The 20,803-nt window shown below is 40.4% G+C and overlaps 1 protein-coding gene across 5 annotated transcripts in view; it reads left to right on the top strand.

The window, feature by feature from the left end:
• The window catches only part of TRMT2B (tRNA methyltransferase 2 homolog B), a 52,489-nt gene extending 38,804 nt beyond the window's left edge, over positions 1-13,685 (top strand). The window contains exons 13-14 of one of the 5 annotated variants that reach the window (XM_027608205.2): positions 4,062-4,210; positions 13,593-13,685. In XM_027608205.2, coding sequence (XP_027464006.1) covers positions 4,062-4,188 — 127 coding nt within the window. In that variant the 3' untranslated portion in view covers positions 4,189-4,210; positions 13,593-13,685. Of the gene's footprint in view, positions 1-4,061; positions 5,226-5,276; positions 5,469-13,592 lie in introns of those variants that run through there. The other 4 variants (XM_027608204.2, XM_027608206.2, XM_027608203.2 and 1 more) reach the window with 4 other exon arrangements.
• The last annotated feature ends 7,118 nt before the right edge of the window (positions 13,686-20,803 follow it).

Below are 20,803 nucleotides of genomic sequence, written 5' to 3' on the forward strand. Positions count from 1 at the left end.
ATCATAGAACTAAATGTAAGGGTTGAAACAGGAATAAATCTTTGTGACCTTGGGTTAGGCAAAGCTTTCTTAGATATGACATCAAAAACCCAACCAACAACAACAACAAAAAATATATGTATCAAATATGTGTGTGTGTGTGTGTGTGTGTGTGTATAATTGGACATCATCACAGTTAAAAAAACTTTTGTGCTGCAAATGATACTATCAAAAAATGAAAAGACAACTAATAGAATGGGAGAAAATATTTGCAAATCATTTATCTAATAAGGGACAGGTATCCAGAAGCCAGGCACAAAGGGCCACATCTTGTATGATTCCTTTTATAGGAAATGTCCAGACTAGGCAGATCTCAAAAGACAGAGTAGATTTATGGTTTCCTAGGGCTGAGCATTGGAGGGTTGCAGAGAAATGGGGAGTGAGGGCTAAGGAGGGTGTGATACCTTCTTGGGTTAATGAAAATATTCCAGAATTGATTGTTCTGATAGATGGACAACTCTGAGTATACTAAAAACCACTGAACAGTATAAATGGGTGAGCTATATGGTATGTGAATTATCTCTCAGTAAAACCGTTAAAAAAAATCAATAACTTGCATGATAAAAAGCACCAAAATCAAAGATAGGAGACAATATACAAACTGGAAAAATATTTGTAGTTTATATCATAAAGAGTTTTTTCCTTAATTTATAACAAACTCCTAGAGATTGATTTAAAAAAATGACATATCTAATGAAAGGTTAGTATCCGAAATGTATGAACAACTTATCTGGGACGCCTGGGTGGCTCAGTCAGTTGGGCGTCTGTCTTCGGCTCAGGTCATGATCCCAGGGTCCTGGGTTCGAGCCCCACATCGGGCTCCCTGCTCAGCGGGGAGCCTGCTTCTCCCTTTCCCTCTCCCTGCCTCCCTTTCCCTCTGCCTCCCCTGCTTGTGCTCTCTCGCTCTCTCTCTGACAAATGGATAAATACAATATTTAAAAAAAAAGAACTTATCAAACTCCCAAAAAAACAAAAATCCAGTTAAGAAATAGGCAGAAGACATGAATAGACATTTTTTCAAAGAAGACATGCAGATGGCCAACAGACACATGAAAAGATGCTTAACATCACTCATCAGCAAGGAAATGCAAATCAAAACTGCAATGAGATATTACCTCACTCCTGTCAGAATGGCTAAAATTAACAACACAGGAAACAACAGATGTTGATGAGGATGCAGAGAAAGGGGAACCCTCTTACACTGTTGGTGGGAACGCAAGCTGGTGCAGCCACTCTGGAAAACAGTATGGAGGTTCCTCAAAAACTGAAAAATAGAACTATCCTGTGATCCAGCAACTGCACTACTAGGTGTTTACCCAAAGGATACAAAAGTAGTGATTTGAAGGGACAAATGCACCCTGATGTTTATAGTAGCATTATCAACAATAGCCAAACTATGGAAAGAGCCCAAATGTCCATTGACCAATGAATGGATAAAGAAGTTGTGGTGTGTCTATATATATGTGTATATATGTGTATGTGTATATACGTGTATATATGTGTGTGTGTACACACACACATGGGAATATTACTCAGCCATCAAAAAGAATGAAATCTTGCCATTTGCAATGATAGGGATGGAGCTAGAGTGTTAAGCGAAACTAGTCAGAAAAAGACAAATACCATATGATTGCACTCATATGTGGAATTTAAGCAATGAAACAGATGAGCATGGAGGGAAAAAAGAGGCAAACCATAAAAGAGACTTTTAACTATGAAGAACAAACTGAGGGTTGCTGGAGGGGAGGTGGGCAGGGAGATGGGTTAAATGGGTGCTGGGTATTAAAGAGGGCACTTACGATGAGCACTGAGTGTTGAATGTAAGTGATGCATTACTAAATTCTACTCCTGAAATTAATATTACACTATATGTTAAGTAACTGGAATTTAAATAGAAGCTTAAAATAAAAGAAAAAAAAGTACAAAAGAAAAATGAACAGAAGAAAATATAAATGTGTTTATGAACCGTGAAAAGATGCTCAGTCTCTTCCACTATAAGTATGTGGTATGTCTCTTCAATTACTCTAGTGTTATATAATTCTCTAAAGCCATATATATGTGTGTGTGTGTGTGTGTGTGTGTGTGTGTGTGTGTGTGTGTGTGTGTGTAATTTTTCTAATATAGGTCTTCTTAAGGTTAATATAAGATACTGTAAAGTTTTTATTGCTATTATGAATGGGATCTTTTTCATTACTTTTTCTAAGTGGTTATTGCCAACCTTGTGTCCAACTTCCACATTCTTTTATTAGTTTTATTTGTTTTCTAGTTGATTCTCTTGCTTGGTAGCTGGCCATTTTCTTGGTAGCTGGCCATGTGACCACCATATCAAAACCAGTTTTGTCTCTCTCCTTCCAATACTTTTTCTTTCTTATTACACTGGATAAGAAAATGTTCCCTTGTAGGGGCGCCTGAGTGGCTCAGTCAGTTAAGCATCTGCCTTCAGCTCAGGTCATGATCTCAGGGTCCTGGGATGGAGCCCCACATGGGGCTCTCTACTCAGCAGGGAGTCTGCTTCTCCCTCTCACTTTCCCTCTGTGTATGCTCTCTCTCTCTCTTCCTCTCTCTCTCTCTCTCAAATAAATAAAATCTTAAAAAAAATTTTTTTAGAAAATGTTCCATGGTAGAAGCAATAGTGAATATCTTGCCTTGTTCTGATTTCAGTGGGACAGTGCTATTTAAACTGTTGAGAGTCAGCCAGGGAAACAAGAACTCTTCTGCTTTGTTGGTTTGAGAGTAAATTGGTACAACCTTTTTTAGAACAGTTTAGTGGTACATGTCTCAGGGCCTTACAAACATATAAGCCCTTCAACTCAGCCATTCTACTAAACAACTAAAAATGTGTGCAAAGATAAAACTATTAAGGATATTCATGGAGGGACTTTTTGAAATAGTAAAGTGTTAGAAACAGCCTAAATTTCCAATAGCAAGGGATTAGATAAATAAACTATGGTACACACGTTTAATGAAATACCAATAAATGTGAGGTAGACTGACATATAGTGGAGAGATGGATATGATCTCTGATGAACTGAAGAAACTAGTTGTAAAGCAGTATGTACAATATGTAGTGTGACTCCATTTTAAGAAGCCAATTTAAATATACATATTTAGAAAGATATATCCTGAGAAGTCAGCAGTGGTTCTCCTTGGTGAGTTTATAGGTGAATTTTTGTGCCTATTTTTGCTGGACTGCCTTTGAAGTAAGCGAAATGAGTAATCTTTGAAAAATTTCAATAGAATAATCCATTAATATTTGTTAATTACCTTTCATGTACAAATCATACAGAAACATATATGACTTAGGCTGCTTGCTCTATTCACTGTTGAACTCTGTATCACAACCTGGGAACACAGAGATGAATAATAAACAGTTTTTGCCTCGTTTCCACCCTTAAAAAAATTATACTCCACTGAGGAAGATGGTTAAAAAAAAAAAAACCCAGGTAGTTACATTAAATATGGTAAATGGTGTTATAGAGAGAAACATAGGGGACTGTTGGAACACAGGGAAGGGCTTAATTTTTTTTTAAAGATTTTTTATTTATTTATTTGACAGAGGCAGAGATAGCAAGAGCAGGAACACGAGCAGGGGGAGTGGGAGGGGGAGAAGCAGGCTTCCCGCTGAGCAGGGAACCCGATGCGGGGCTCGATCCCAGGACCCTGGGATCATGACCTGAGCCGGAGGCAGACGCTTAACAACTGAGCCACCCAGGTGCCCCGGGCTTAATTTTTTTTTTAAAGATTTTGTTCATTTATTTGACAGAGACAGAGAGAGAGAAAGAGGGAGAGAGCACATAAGCAGGGGGAGCAGCAGAGAGAGAGAGAGAAGCAGGCTGTCCGCTGAGCAGGGAGCCCGATGCAGGACTCGATCCCAGGACCCTGAGATCATGACCTGAGCTGAAGGCAGACGGCTAAGCAACTGAGCCACCCAGGTGCCCTGGAAGGGCTTAATTTTTAAGAAGTGGTGTTCCTATAGGTTCTCCTTGGTATCTAGGAACTAATATTATGATCTTTTTCTCCAGGCTGTGCTGTCCTCCAGACTCTGCTAAGAAGCTTGTTGGTGAGCCTTTTGTCCTGAGAAAAGCTGTGCCTGTGGATCTCTTCCCCCACACCCTACACTGTGAGCTGGTGCTCCTCTTTGCTCGATAAGCAGCCTCCTACGGGACTGCAGGTTGTTTATTTTTTATTTTTTAATTTTTTAAAGATTTTATTTACTTGAGAGAGAGCGAATGAGCACAAGTGGGGTCAGCAGCAGAGGGAGAGGGAGAAGCAGACTCCCCGCTGAGCAGGGAGCCTGTTGCAGGGCTCGATCCCAGGACCCTGAGATCATGACCTGAGCCAAAGGCAGACGCTTAACCAACTGAGCCACCCAGGTGCCCCTGCAGGTTGTTTATTAAGGCTGGAGTTTTAGTACTTTCCAGGTCTGGCATCTTGCTACATTGCAGATCCTGAGAGCATTACTGGAGAAACCAACCTTTGGATCTCAAGCAGGAAGAATATACAGGTGCCCCTTGAACAACACGGGTTAGGGCCATTGACCCCCCTACACAGTCGAAAATCTACCTATAACTTTTGACTCCTCAAAAACTTAACTGCTATTAGCCTGCTGTTGACTGGAAGCCTTACTGATAATAGAACCAGTGAATTAACACAGATTTTGTATGTCACATGTATTATATACTGTATTCTTAAAAGAAAGGAAGCTAGAGAGAATAAAATGTTATTGAGAAAATACATTTGCTGTATCTTATTTATTGAAAAAAAATCCGTGTATAAGTCTGTCTGCACAGTTCAAACCTGTGTTGTTCAAGGGTCAACTATAGCAGGCCTTCTATCTGATACAGATTTATAACCTTAGTTTTCAGGTTCCCTAGCTCTCACAGATGTTGGCTTCGTTGTGGCCACTCCTCGGCCCTAGATCTAGACTGTTCTTTCCTATTGCTGTCAGCCTGTCATGGCTGCCTTGATCCTAGTTCAGTCTAATCTCCTCTGTCTGACTCTGTTTGTGGTGTGGAGACAATACAACTAAGCTTTTCTCTGCAGCTGGTAATAATAACACATTGACTTTGGTCTCTGTATTTGCTGAGAGATTTTGGTAGATATGTTCTGCATTCCTTAAGTGGCCAAGGATTAGAACTAGAAACAAATCTAGCTTTTTTAAAAAAAGTAGCATAAGCTATAATGTGCTTGCAGGGTGACTGTGTGATCTCAGAGCTTCATCCCTTTGGGTTTTCTAGGATTTGAATTTCTAGAATACCCTTCAAAAATGGTAGGAACAATAGCACCAATCAGCTCTCACATATGGAAGGAGAATTGGTTATAGTAGAGACACTGGGAAAGAAGATCTTCAAAGAAGAGACTGAATACCCGTAACTGTGCCATGTAGTATATGGATGCAGAAAGCTCCACAATCCTCTAATGATCTAGTATATAATAAACTGGATATGGAAACTGACATCCTCTAGTCCATGATTTCTTCAACTCTGGAGTTGTCCCTGGTTACTTCTCCAACAATTTGGATTGTATTTTAAATCTTTTAACAGCCTAAAGACATGTACAAAACTGATTTACAAAATTATATTGGGTCAACTAGTATTTTTCTCAATCCTAAATACGGAGAAGCCTCCTTCTCAGAAAAAAATGTAGCCATTAAAGCTACTACATACATATCCATTTAAAAAATGCTAGAAGGAAATGTAAAGTGATTTAAAAAAAGTGTTGACTTATGGCAGTCCGATAAGTTTTATTTTCATTTCCCTATTTTTCATTTTATGTAATGGGAAAGCAACTTTTATCTTCTCTTTTGTTCCTCATATCTGTAAGTGGCAAAACTGTCTATTAGTTACCTAAGCCAGAAACCAGAGTTAGGTCTCTCAGTCTCATACCCAACTGCCTACAAAGGGGGTTCCACCTGGATATCTTCTGGGTACTCCAAACTCAACATATCTAATGTTGCATGCTTCATATCTGTCCCCCAAACTTGTTCTTCCTCCTATATTCCCAGTCTTGATGAATATACCAATCTATTCAGTCACTCAAGCCAAAAGCTTGGGAATTATATCTGAGTCCTTCTTCTCTGTCTCCTTCCCCCATCCAACATATCACCAAGTCTCCATCCCTGTAGGTTACCATCGTTTCTTACCGCATTATTGCTCAAAAGGCCATCTTCTTTTTTAAAAGATTTTATTTATTTTATTATTTATTTGAGAGAGAGAGCACAGGCAGGGGGAGGGGCAGAGGCAGAGGGAGAAGCAGGCTCCCCGCTGAGCAGGGAGCCTTGATGTGGGGCTCAATCGTGACCTGAGCTGAAGGCAGATGCTTAACTGAGTGAGCCACCCAGGTGCCCCTCAAAAAACCATCTTCTTAACTGATGCTGTGGTATCCACTCTTGCCCCATCCATTCCATTCTCTACAGCCATAGTGAGTTTTCTAAAATACCAATGTCATTATGTTTCTCCAGTGCTTAAAATCTGTCATTGGCTTCTTACTGCTTTTAAAAAGTCCAAAATTCTTAAAAAAAAAAATGATTTTATTTATTTATTTATTTGAGAGTAAGAGAGAGCATGAGCTTGGGGTAGGGGTAGAGGAGAAGGGAGAAGCAGACTCCTCACTGAGTAGGGAGCCTGACTCGGGCTGTGACCCCAGGACCCCGAGACCACAACCTGAGCCAAAGGCAGACACCCAACTGACTGAGCCACTCAGGTGCCCCAAAAAGTCCAAAATTCTTTTTTTTTTAAGTCCAAAATTCTTGATGCACCCTCTATACCCCTTCATAATCTGGACAGCCTTATTTTTCTATGCATTAAATTCCTTTCCCTGGAAAAGATAAATTTCTCCCATTCTGGTCCTTTTCATACTCTGTTCCTCAGCTTGGAATGCACTTTTCATTACCTCTTCTGGCTAATTTTACTTATCTTTCTGTTTTTAACTTAGATATTCCCCGAGGAATATAAAATTGGCTGTATAATCAGCTTCCTGCTAATTTTGTTAGTGTTATTATCTTGTAAGATGATTTTAGAATCATGCTTCTGTCATCTTTATCATGAAAACTTTCAAATATACAAGAAAGTTGAAAGAATAGCACAACGAACACCAATATATTCACCAAGATTCAGCAAATGTTAATATTTTGCCATATTTACTTTATCTGTGTATCTGCTCTTTGGTAAACTATTTGAAAGTAAGTTGTAGACATGCCACTTCACCTTTAATCCCTCAGCATACATCTTCTAAGCAGGACCTTTTTCTATGTAACTATATGGTACATGATACCATAAGCACAGCTAAAAGAAATTAACAGTACCTCACTGATCTTCACAAATATTATCTAATATCGAATCCAGTGCTTCCTGAAGTATGGTTTGCAGACCGCTTGATGGTACACAGGGAGATAAGGAGCTTGGACCATAGTATATCAGTGAACCACATACTTCACTGAGAAAGTATGTCATAAAAACTGAATAAAACAATGTGCTTAGTGACATAGTTCATTTACATCTATGGGCTGGCTGAGTAGCACTGCTCTGTATTCACATTTCCCCAGCTGTCTCCTAAATGTCTTTTTTTAAGATTATTTATTTATTTATTTATTTGAGAGAGAGAAAGAGCACAAGCAGGGGGAACAGCAGAAGGAGAGGAAGAAGCAGGCTGTCTGCTGGGCAGGGAGCCTGACGCGGGGCTCGATCCTAGGACTCTCGGATCATTACCTGAACCAGAGGCAGATGCTTAACCGACTGAGCCACCCAGGTGCCCCTAAATGTCTTTTATTTAAAGATTTTATTTATTTATTAGAGAAGGAGAAAGAAGACTCCCTGCTGATCAGGGAGCCTGATGCGGGACTTGATTCCAGGACTCTGGGATCATGACCTGAGCCGAAGGCAAGTGGTTAACCAACTGAGCCACCCAGGCGCCCTGCTAAATGTCTTTTTTTTTTATTTTTTTATTGTTATGTTAATCACCATACATTACATCATTAGTTTTTGATGTAGTGTTCTATGATTCATTGTTTGTGCATAACACCCAGTGTTCCACGCAGAATGTGCCCTCTTTAATACCCATCACCAGGCTAACCCATCCCCCCACCCCCCTCCCCTCTAGAACCCTCAGTTTGTTTTTCAGAGTCCACAGTCTCTCATGGTTCGTCTCCCCCTCCGACTTACTCCCCTTCATTCTTCCCCTCCTGCTATCTTCTTCTTTTTTTTTTCTTAACATATATTGCATTATTTGTTTCAGAAGTACAGATCTGTGATTCAACAGTCTTGCACAATTCCTAAATGTCTTTGATAGCCATATATATGGCTATATGTTCATATGTTGCATTTGGGTGTGGTGTTTCTTTTAATTTAGAACAGTCTCTCCACTTTTTTTTTTTTAATGGCACTGACTTTAAGAGACTGGCTCTGCCCCACATTAGGAATCTAATTGTAGTGTCACCAGCCATCCTGTGACTGTCCTGCTTTAAAAACTGGTCCTGTATCCCAGAATAGGATGCTTTGTTTCCTTATGGTGGTGTTTAGCTCTTCCTTCCAGCCCCTGAATTTCCTGTAAATGAGAAGTGCTTGGGATCAGAGGCTTGATTTGATTCGATTAAACCATTTTTTATAAGAATGCTTCATGAGCAATGTCGTGTGCTTTATGTCACATCTTAGCAGGAGGCATGTAATGTAAGTTGTCCACTCTTAGTGAAGGTGATGATTTAGGTAGTGGCCCTCAGAACTCCCCATGTGATTTTCTCTTTATAATTAACAAGAAATCTGTTGGGTGTTACTTTGGTACCATATGATTGTCCTGTTCCCCAGTAACATCTCACCTAAAGATTTTAGCATCCGTTGATTATTGTTTCCTGACTCAGTAATTTGGTTTTCTGAGTTTTAAAATGTATTCCCTGGCTTGGTGATTTAATTGGGGTTGGAAAATGTTGATTTCCTAATTCTGTCATCCAGTCTATTTTTCTTAGCTGGCATTCTTGTGTTTTGTTTCGTTTTTTTAATTTTATTTATTTGACAGAGAGAGACACAGTGAGAGAGGGAACACAAGCAGGGGGAGTGGGAGAGGGAGAAACAGGCCTCCTGCAGAGCAGGGAGCTGATGCAGGGCTCGATCCCAAAGGCGGATGCATAATGACTGAGCCACCCAGGCGCCCCAAGGCATTCTTGTGTTTTGATGAGCTTTTCCTCATCTATGGAATATGAATCAAAAAGGGGAAGTAAAAGCCTAATTCCCCTTGAACACGAATTTTCAGAGCCAGAAGTTGATGTAATAGTTATTTCCAATAGTAGCAGTTTTATTGATTTATTTTTATATTGACTCAGTGTTTTTCTTATTTAAATTCAGTATTTTACACTCAGTTCAGACACTTTCTTTGTAATATTAGCTCAAATTTTCTCATTTGGCCAGTGATAGTTTTCAGGCTGGCTCCCATGTCCTTTTTTTGTACATTTTTTTAAAGTTTTTATTTTAATCCCAGTTAGTTAACATACAGTGTAATATTAATTTCAGGTGTACAATATAGTGATTCAACACTTCCATACAACACCTGGTGCTCATCACAAGTGCCCTCCTTAATTCCCATCACCTATTTAACCCACCATCCCCCTCCTCCCCTCTGGTAACCACGAGTTTGTTCTCTATAGTTCAGAGTCTGTTTCTTGGCTTACCTCTCTCTCTTTTTTTTTTCCCCTTTGCTCATTTGTTTTGTTTCTTAAATTCCACAGGAGTGAAGTCTTTCTCTGACTGACCTATTTTGCTTAGCATAATACTCTGTAGCTCCATCCGTGTCATTGCAAGTGGCAAGATTTCTTTTTTTTATGGCTGAATAATATTCCATTGTGTGTGTGTGTGTGTGTGTGTGTGTGTGTGTGTGTGTGTGTGTGTGTGTGTGTGTGTGTGTGTGTGTGTGTGTGTACCACATCTTCTTTATCCATTCATCAGTCAGTGGATGGGTTGTTTCCATAGTTTGGCTATTGTAGACAACGCTGCTATAAACATTGGGGTGTATGTATCCTTTTGAATTAATATTTTTTTATTCTTCGGGTAAATACCTAGTAGTGCAATTGCTGGATGGAAGGGTAGTTCTATTGTTAACTTTTTGAGGAACTCCATACTGTTTTCCAGAGTGGCTGCACCAGTTTGCATTCCCACCAACAGTGCAAGAGGGTTCCCCTTTCTCCACATCCTCGCCAACACCTTTTCTTTCTTGTGTTGTTGATTATAGTCACACAAGAAATGAATAATCCAATTAAAATATGGGCAGAAAACATGAATAGACATTTTTCCAAAGAAAACCTACAGATGGCCAACAGATACATGAAAAGATGCTCAACATCACTCATCATCAGGGAGATGCAAATTAAAACTACAATGAGATATCACCTCACACCTGTCAGAATGGCTAAACTCCCATGTCCTTTTGACATTCCTGCATGAGTCTTCGAGCACTTCCTTAGATTCTGGTACAAGATTCCTACGCTCACCATACATTTCCCTGCCCCAGTCCTGGAAACAGCCATTTCCACGGAACCCTGGTTCCTTTTAATGGAGAATGGTATTTAGAAACCAAGACCTGGATGCTGAATGTTAAAAGCAAAATCTAATAGTACTGTGTTTCTGTCTGTGAGTTGTAAAACATTAGTACAGTGACCAACTGTCTTGATTTACTCAACCTGGGACTTTCAGTGTTAAAACCAGGAGCATCCTATGCAAACTGGTAGAACAAGTTGGTGACCTGGAATTGGTCACATTGTTAATAGTAATGATTAAGAAAGAACAGTGGAGGGGCGCCTGGGTGGCTCAGATGGTTAAGCGTCTGCCTTCGGCTCAGGTCATGATCTCAGGGTCCTGGGATCGAGTCCCACATCAGGCTCCTGGCCTGCCACTCCCCCTGCTTATACTCTCCCCCCCCTCTGGCAAATAAATAAATAAAATATTTTAAAAAAAAGAAAGAACAATGGAAATTGGAGTTGTGATATGTATACCAGTAGTAGCTAAAGTAGCTGTAAATTACCAGGAGATTTAAGGGTTTGTACTAAATCTCTTCCAACTGTAAAATATCTAGGTCTAGAGCAGTGGATCACGAACTTCACTGCACATTAGTATCGCCTGGAGAGCAATTTAAAGTACTGAGCCTTGGACCCAGGACATTCCAATTTAATTGGTTTAAGAAGGGTCTTAGGTGTCAGTATTTAAAAAATGCCCCCCACCCCAGTGATTCTCATGTGCTGCCAGGTTTGAGAACCAGTGGTCTGGGTGGGGCTTTGCCTTTCAAAGTGTGGCCCCTGGACCAGCAGGAGTGGCATCATCACCTAGGAGCTTGTTAGAAATGCAAACTTTCAGACTTCACCCCAACTCGATGAGAAACTGGGGATGGGGCCCACCAATTTGTGTTGTAACATACTCCCAGGGGATTCTGATGCTCACTCAAGTTTGAGACCCACTTGTTCAGAGCAACTGTTCCTCAACCTTGGTTGCACATTAGAATCACCTGGGGACCTTTCAAAACAGGTTCCTGGGTGTCACCTCCTTAGAAAGTCAGATTGCCTTCATTTTGGATGTGGCCCTAACATTGTTATTTTAAAAACTCTCTAGATGACTCTAATGTGCAAGTAAGGCTGAAAACCATGGTCTGGGGTTTTTGTCTCCAAGCCTGGTGTTTGACTTGATGAGTGACAGTGCACATCAGATTGCAGATAAAAAAACTAGGTGTGTAATGCATAGGCCAAATATCTTGCTTTTTTGCTTCCTCCTCGTCTAGACCCACCCCGGGTCTCTAAGCACTGGTTTGCACTCCTTTGAAAAGATTTTCGCCTGGGTGGCTCAGTTGGTTAAGCAGCTGCCTTCGGCTCAGGTCATGATCCCAGAGTCCTGGGATCGAGCCCCGCATCAGGATGCCTGCTTCTCCCTCTCCCTCTGCCTGCCTCTCTGCCTACTTGTGCTCTCTCTCTCTCTCTGTCAAATAAATAAATAAAATCTTAAAAAAAAAAGATTTTCATCCCTTGAAAGCATTCCCTTTACCATTCTTCCAGCAGTTATTTTGGTAGGTGTGGTAGAGAGTGGGCTTGAGATACCATCAGTTGCTAGTAATTCTAGCCAAGCCTTAAAGTAACCCTCACCCATGGCAAGAGAAAAGTGAGCTCATTTTTTTAAGAGATTTTATTTATTTATTTGACAGGGAGAGAGATTGAGAGAGCACAAGCCGGGGGGGAGCAGGAGAGTGAGAAGCAGGCTCCCCACTGAGCAGGAAGCCCAATGCAGGGCTCGATCCCAGGACCCCAGGATCATGACCTGAGCTGAAGGCAGACGCCTGACCACTGAGCCACCCAGGCACCCCTAAAAGTGAGCTCATTTTAACATTAATGTAGGACAGTTGTTTTAAGGATTTCTCCTCAGCCTGCTTCTGACCTGTCTTCAGAAGTAGCTTCTTCTCATTAGGCTCAACCTAGAGTTGCTGAACCTATGAGTGCAATTTTGCCATTGCCCTGAGTGCAGGTTTGGAGTTTTACCTACGGCGGTGGTTCCTAGTCTCAGCTTCATGATGGACTCATCTGGGAGCTTTTAAAAAAAGCTCCTGGTTCCTGGGGCTTGGTCCCTAACCCCAGATATTCTGATTTAATTGATCTAGGGTATGGCTCAAGGATCTGGGGTTTTAAAAGATCTCCCAAGGCGATTGTAATGTGCGGTCGGGGTTATTATCCTCTGATTAGGGCTGTGGTTCCCAAACTTGTCTGCATAATAAAATTCCACAGGGATCTTTTAAAGTTTCCAAAACCCAGGCCACACCCAGCACCAATTAAATAATCACAGCCTCTGGGGTGGGACATAGGCATTGGTAATTTTGAAGTTTCCCCAGTGATTCCAATGTGCAGCCAAGTGTTGAGAACCATGGGGTTAGGGTATTTGATGGTTTGGGGTTTGGAAGGGAGAAGAGAATGATTGTCATTTGCTGAGCTGTAAGTCTTCTGACCCTTCATCTTCAAAATCACATTGCCAATTTATAATTTACAGGGGCGTCATTGTCATTTTTCTAAGAGCTGTATTTCAAAATGGCATGGCCATAAAATGCAGTCATGAACCAAATGAAGCTCCCTCAGAGCTTACCAATTAATTCAAGTGCAAAAGGACAATCGAAATGGAATATAATTATGTCCCAGACTTAAAAATTTTCCATCAGCTGCTTTGGTTCTAGCATTATATGTATTTCCACATTATATTTCCCATTGTTTCTTCTCAAAGATTAAGTGGGATGGCAATGCTGACATCCAGCCCAGATTCATATAGTGGAGGAACATGTCAATATCAAGTCCATTCCTAACTGTTAGGGATCCTCAGAGTACACAGAGTGGGAGAGGCCTTTGCTCTGAGGACCTAAAAAAAGGAATTTAAATATTTAAAAGTGTTGGCATTTACTGCTTGCTGATTTGTAACCAATCCAAGGAATACCTGAGAAGAGAGGTCCTTATTATATATACTTAGCTGTTTAATAGTTTTCCTCCTCCAACTAGACTGTAAGCTTTGAAGGCATAAGGGCTATCTCCTGTTCACTGTTGCATCTCTGTTTAGCACCCAGTCCAGTGTCTGAAATGTGCAGGTGCTCAGAGAGGCAATATAGCATACTGGCCAAGAGGACCAGCTTTGGAATCAGTCTGACCTGGCCTTGAATCCCGGCTCCATCACTTACATGCTGTGTGACCTTGGGTGAGTTACTTAACCTCTCCAGCCCTCTGTTCCCTGCCCCTCTCCCTGTAAAAGAAGGGTAATAATAGTATGTAGCTCATGGGATTGTCGTGACCCATTCAGCAAGACATTATTTGTAAAGCACCTTGCAAATTGCCTGGCTCCTAGTTTGCGTGCAGTAGGGTGGGAGTTATTCTTAATAATCCAATTACTTGTTAAAGGAATAAATGGATGTCATAGCCTGCTTTCCCTTCCCTCTCTTGAGATTAACAAGCCAAAATAACCCAATCAATTTGGTTTCTGTAAGATTTCAATACTTAATTTCAGGCAAATAAAACCAACGACACACTGGAAAGAGTCTCTTCCCTGTTAGTGTTGGTGTTTCTCAGCATTTACGTTATAGTCAAATATTGCAACTTCTAGTAAAAAGTTTAAATAGAGTTTGGAGAAAAAAATGAAGCATAGAAAACAGATAAGGCCATCCCTCTCATTTTGTCACCCTCAAAATATTGGTTACTAAAATAAACCACTTGTCAAATCCCTTTGTACTGCTGTGAGAAGTGCTAATGTAAGACATGTTTTCTGAAAATAACCGTGATGAGGTGTCATGAATTAAGGGCTTTGGTACAGAAGTGATAAAGTTTCCTTCTGGGTAGAATAGCTCAGGATCATAAATTGCACACAACCTCTACTGGCTTACCTTTTCCACCTCCTAAAAGGAAACTAGTTTTTTTTTTTAAACTACACATACTATAAATGCTGCATAGTAGGATTCTAGATTAGATCCTAAACAGAAAAAGGACATTAGTGGAAAAATCGGTGAAGTTGGACTGAAGTCTGTAGTTTAGTAAATAGTATTGTACTATATTGTTAGTGTCGTAGTTTTGATCAATGTACCAGAGTTATGTGAGGTGTTCATGTTAGGGGAAGCAGGGTGAAGTGTATACAGGAACTCTGTACTATGTTTACAGCTCTTCTGCACATCTAAAATTATTTCGAAATTAAAAAAAAAAAACCCAAAACAGTCTTTTAAAAACTAAGCATATTGATTGAAAGCTAATTCTAGTAAAACCAAGTGTGTTCAGGCAGGTGTTCAGGCCAGGGCTCCAGGGATAGAATAGTGCTCACCCAGATACCCAGTTATGTGCATAAGCATTACCTGTGACAAGGTGACAAGGGGGCAGGAGTAGCAGGTAGCTATTATTTTACAATAAGGAATTTCTGGCAGCCTATCAAAAAGCAGTTCCTTTCTTTCAGTATAAGTTAGCCTGGTTCAAAACACAGCAGCCTGACCTAAAAGAGGTCCAAATATACATGCTCCAGTCAAAAGACATAGGGTGTCAGAATGGATAAAAAAAACAAGACCCATCTACATGCTGCCTACAAGAGACTCATTTTACACCTAAAAATATGCACAGTTGAAAATGAGGGGATGGAGAAGTATTTATCACGCAAACGGGTGTCAAAAGAAAGCTGGAGTAGCAATATGTATATTGGACACACTAGACTTTTTTTTTTTTAAAGATTTTATTTATTTATTTGAGAGAGAGAGAGAATGAGAGATAGAAAGCATGAGAGGGAAGAGGGTCAGAGGGAGAAGCAGACTCCCTGCTGAGCAGGAAGCCCGATGCGGGACTCGATCCCGGGACTCCAGGATCATGACCTGAGCCGAAGGCAGTTGCTTAACCAACTGAGCCCCCCAGGCACCCTAGACTTTTTTGAAGATTTATTTATTTGAGAGAGAGAGTGCGCACAAGCTTGAGTGCATGAGTGGGGGGAGGGGCAGAGGGAAAGAATCTCAAGCAGACTCCCCGCTAAGTGTGGAACCCAACGCGGGGCTTGATCTCACAACCCTGAGATTACAACCTGAGCCAAAACCAAGAGTTGGACGCTCAACCAACTGAGCCACCCAGGTGCCCCTGGGCAAACTAGACTTTAAAACAAAGACTGTAACAAGAGGTAAAGGAGGACACTATATCATAATAAAGGAGACAATCCAAAAAGAAGACTTAACAATTGTAAGTAGCTATGCACCCAATATGGGAGCACCTAAATATATGAAACAGTTATTAATAGATATAAAGGAACTAATTGATTATAATACAATAATAGTAGGGGACTTTAACACCCCACTTACATCAGTGGACAGATCATCGAACCAGAAAATCAACAAGGAAACAATGGCTTTGAATGACACACTGGACCAGATGGACTTAACATATATATTCAGAACATCCCATCCTAAAACAGCAGAATACATATTCTTTTCAAGTGCATATGGGACATTCTCCAGAATACATCACATATTAGGTCACAAATCAGGCCTCAACAAATACAAAAAGACAAGTCATACCACGCCCCTTTTCTGATGGTAGTGCTATGAAACTAGAAGTCAACTGCAAGAAAACATTTTGAAAGACTACAAATACATGAAGGTTGAGCAACATGCTACTAAACTATGAATGGATGAATGGATGAACCAAGAAATCAAAGAAGAAATGAAAAAATACATGGAAACAAAAGAGAATGAAAACATAATGATCCAAAACTTTTGGGATATAGCAAAAGCGGACGTAAGAGGGAAGTATATAGCAATATAGGCCTACCTTAAGAAGCAAGAAAAATCTCAAGTAAACAACCTAACTTTACATCTAAAGGAGCTAGAAAAAGAACAACAAATAAAGCATAAAGCTAGCAGAAGGAAGCAAATAATAAAGATTAGAGCAGAAATAAATGATACAAAACTAAAAAAAAAAACCTATTAAAACAGATCAATGAAACCAGGAGCTGGTTCTTTGAAACAATTAATAAAATTGATAAACCACTAGCCAGTCATTTGCTGGCTAATGACTAGCCACTGTTTTCTTAAAAAAGAAAAAGGAAAGGACCTGAATAAATCACAAATGAGAGAGAAATAACAACCAACACCACAGAAATACAATTATAAGAGAATATTATGAAAAACTATATGCCAACAAATTAGACAACCTGGGAAAAATGGATAAATTCCTAGAAACATGAACTACCAAAACTGAAACAGGAAGAAGTAGAAAACTTGACCAGACTGATAACCTGCAAAGAAATTGAATCAGTAATCAAAAAGTTCCCAACAAACAAAAGTCCAGGGCCAAATGGCTTCACAGGTGAATTCTACCAAACATTTAAAGAAGAGGTAATACCTATTCCTTTAAAACTATTCCAAAAAGTAGAAAAGGAAGGAAAACTTCCAAGTTCATTCTATGAGGCCAGCATTACCCTGATACTAAAACCAGATAAAGACTCCACTGAAAAAAGAACTGCAGGCCAATATCCCTGAGGAACATGGATGCAGAAGTTCTCAATAAATATCAGCAAACTGAATCCACCAATACATTAAAAGAATCATTCACCATGATCAAGTGGGATTTATTCCAGGGTTGCAAGGATGGTTCAGCATTTGCAAATCAATCAGTGTGATATTCCACATAAAGGATAAGAACCATGTGATCATTTCAATAGATGCAGAAAAAGCATTTGACAGTACAGCTTCCATTCATGATAAAAACCCTCAACAAAGTAGCTTTAGAAGGAACATACCTCAACTGAATAAAGGTCATGTATGAAAAACCCACAGCTAATATCCTCCTCAATGGGGAAAAACTGAGAGGTTTTCCCCTACAGTCAGGAACAAGACAGGATGCCCACTCTCACCACTGTTATTTAACCTAGTACCGGATGTCCTTGCCACAGCAATCAGACAACAAAAAGAAATAAAAGGTATTCAAAATCATCAAGGAAGTAGTAAAACTTTCACTATTTGCAGATGACATGATACTCTATATAGAAAACCCAAAAGACTCATCCAAAACATTGCGAGAACTGATACATGCATTCAGTAAAGTTGCAGGATACAAAATCAATGTACAGAAATCTGTTGCATTCCTTTTTTTTAAGTAGGCTCCATGCCCAATGCAGGGCTTGAACTCACAACCCTGAGATCGAGACCTGAGATCAAAAGTCAGACACTCTACCGACTGAGCCACCCAGGCGCCCCTGTTGCATTTCTATATACCAATAATGAAGCAGCAGAAAGAGAAATCAAGGAATCAATCCCATTTACAATTGTATCAGAAACAATAAGATATCTAAAAATAAAACTAATAACTAAGGTGAAAGACCTGTAATCTTACAACTATGAAACACCGATGAAAGAAACTGAAAATGACTCAAAGAAATGGAAAAACATCCCATGCTCATGGATCAGAAGAACAAATATTGTTAAAATGTCTCTACTACCCCAAGAAATCTACACATTGAATGTAATCCCTATCAAAATACCAACAGCATTTTTTCACAGAGCTAGAACAAACACTCGTAAAATTTGTATGGAACCACAGAAGACCCTGAATAGCCAGAGCAACCTTGAAAAAGAAAAGCACAGGAGGAGGCATCGCAATTATGGGGCTTCAGATTATATTACAAAGCTGTAGTGATCAAAACAGTATGATACTGGCACAAAAATAGACAACATAGAGCAATGGAACAGAATAGAAAACCTGGAAATGAACCCACAACGATATGGTCAATTAAACTTTGGCACAGCAGGAAAGAATATCCAATGGGAAAAAGACAGTCTCTTCAACAAATGGTGTTGGGAAACTGGACAGCTACATGCAAAAGAATGAAACTGGACCACTTTCTTACACCATACACAAAAATAAACTCAAAATGGATGAAAGATCTCAATGTGAGGCAGGAAACCATCAAAATCCTAGAGGAGAACACAGGCAGTCACCTCTTGGACATTGGCCATAGGAACTTCTTTCTAGGTATGTCTCCTGAGGCAAGGGAAACAAAAGCAAAAATAAACTGTTAGGACTTCATCAAAATGAAAAGCTTCTGCACAGTGAAGGAAACAACAAAACTAAAAGGCAACCTATGGAATGGGAGAAGATATTTGCAAATGACATATCTGATAATGGGTCAGTATCCAAAATATGACTTCTAAAAGGCAACACCCAAAAGGAAAAATAATCTGATTAAAAATGGGTAGAAAACATGAATAGACATTTTTGCAGAGAAGACCTACAGATGGCCAACAGATACATGAAAAGATGCTCAACATCACTTACCAGGGAAATACAAATCAAAACTACAATGAGACATCACCTCATACCTGTCAGAATGGCTAAAATCAACAATGCAGGAAACAACAGGTGTTGGCGAGGATGCAGAGAAAGGGGAACCCTCTTGCACTACTGGTGGGAATGCACACTGGTGCAGCCACTCTGGAGAACAGTATGGCGGTTCCTTAAAAAGGTAAAAATAGAATTACCCTACCATCCAGCAATTATACTAGTAGGCATTTACCCAAAGAATATGAAAACACTAATTCAAAAGGATACACGCACCCCAATGTTTATAGCAGCGTTGTCTGCAATAGCCAAATGATGGGATCAGCCAGTGTCCATCAACTGATGAATGGGTAAAGAAGAGGTGGTATACATATACAATGGAATATTACTCAGCCCCCAAAAGAATAAAATCTTGCCTTTGCAATGACAAATAGAATATTAGAGAATATTATACTAAGTGAAGTAAGTCAGAGAAAGACAAATACCATATAATTTTCCTCATATGTAGAATTTAAGAAACAAACGAGCAAAGGGAACAAAAAGAGAGGCAAACCAAGAAACACTCCTTTCTCAAAAATATTTTATTTGAGAGAAAGAGAGAGAGCACAAGTCGGGGCGGGGAGTGGCAGAGGGACAGGGAGAAGCAGATTTCCCGCTGAGCAGGGAGCCTGACACGGGGCTCGATCTCATGACTAGGAGATCGTGATCTGAGCTGAAGGCAGGTGCTAAACTGACTGAGCCACCCAGGTGTCCCAAGAAACAAACTTTTAACTATAGAGAACAAACTGATGGATGGTTTCCAGAGAGGGTGGGTGGGTGTGGGGGGATGGGTAAAATAGGTGATGGGGATTAAGGAGTGCATTTGTCATGAGCACCGGGCAATGTGTGGAAGTGTTAAATTACTATATTGTGCACCTGAAACTAACACTGTATGTTTACTGGACCTAAAATAAAAACTGAAAGAATAAACAAAAACTGAAGAAAAAAAAAAAGAGGTCCAAATATATATGTTGTCTTCAGCTCCCATCTTAGAGTTTGGTCAGCTGGGTGTTCGGAAGGAATCTCTCACTGTAGTGCTAAGCCTGAAATGGTGCCCTGAACATGAGAGGAGTGGGAAGAGTAAGGATCCAGCTCATTTTAAAGCACCAGCCCCCTGAGCAATCAGTTCCTTCTCTATTCCCTGGATCCAATGAACTGTGGCGTGAACTCCTGTTATCAGCTAAAAGGCAGGTGTTTCTGTAACCTTAGTGTGACCAGATGACAATTTCAAAAGGGGTTGGTGGAGGGGGAGTGGAGTCTAAAAGGACTGTGGCACTCTTTGTTCTCTTAGGTTCTTTAGGGATGAACCCTTCTATGTATGTTTTTCATAGCTGTGATCAGCATGTGTGCAGGCTGTTTTCTGTTTTGCTGCTTTCATTTAACATTATTTTACATTCTGCTTCCCACTTCTGCAGCGTACGTAATCGTCATCTTTAATGGCCGGGTAACATTCCGTTGCATGATAGTTCTTAGGACTGGGCTCCTTTCTCTAAGCAGATATAAAAGGCTTGCTGTTTCTTAGCACCAGAGGTCTATTTTAGTTCCTGGAAGTGGAGACTAGCATGAGCGTGGGATGGCGTGGGATCCTTGAATCATCCTCACACAGCACATTTTGAGTGCTTTGTTAACATCACTCTGCCCACCACCTGACAGCAGAGCCTCCTGGGCTCCCTGGCCCTGAGCCGTGCACTTCAGAGGCATAGGGATGGAAGTACAAGCCCCTGACCCCCACGACCCCCAGCTTGTACTATCTCCGTGCCAACAGCAAGAAGTCCTTGCTGCTTTCTCACTCACCTGGGTTCCCTCCACCTGCATTTCACATAGAAATACAAGAGAAAAGGCAAGGAGAGTGGGAGGGTGGATTATTATAGCTAAAGAAGTAAGGCACCAGTTAGGGGTGCCATGGCTAAAGTTCTTCGAGGCACCCCTGTGAAAAATGAAGTA

The sequence above is a fragment of the Zalophus californianus genome, chromosome X (assembly GCF_009762305.2).
Source record: "Zalophus californianus isolate mZalCal1 chromosome X, mZalCal1.pri.v2, whole genome shotgun sequence".
Taxonomy (NCBI): Eukaryota; Metazoa; Chordata; class Mammalia; order Carnivora; family Otariidae; genus Zalophus; species Zalophus californianus.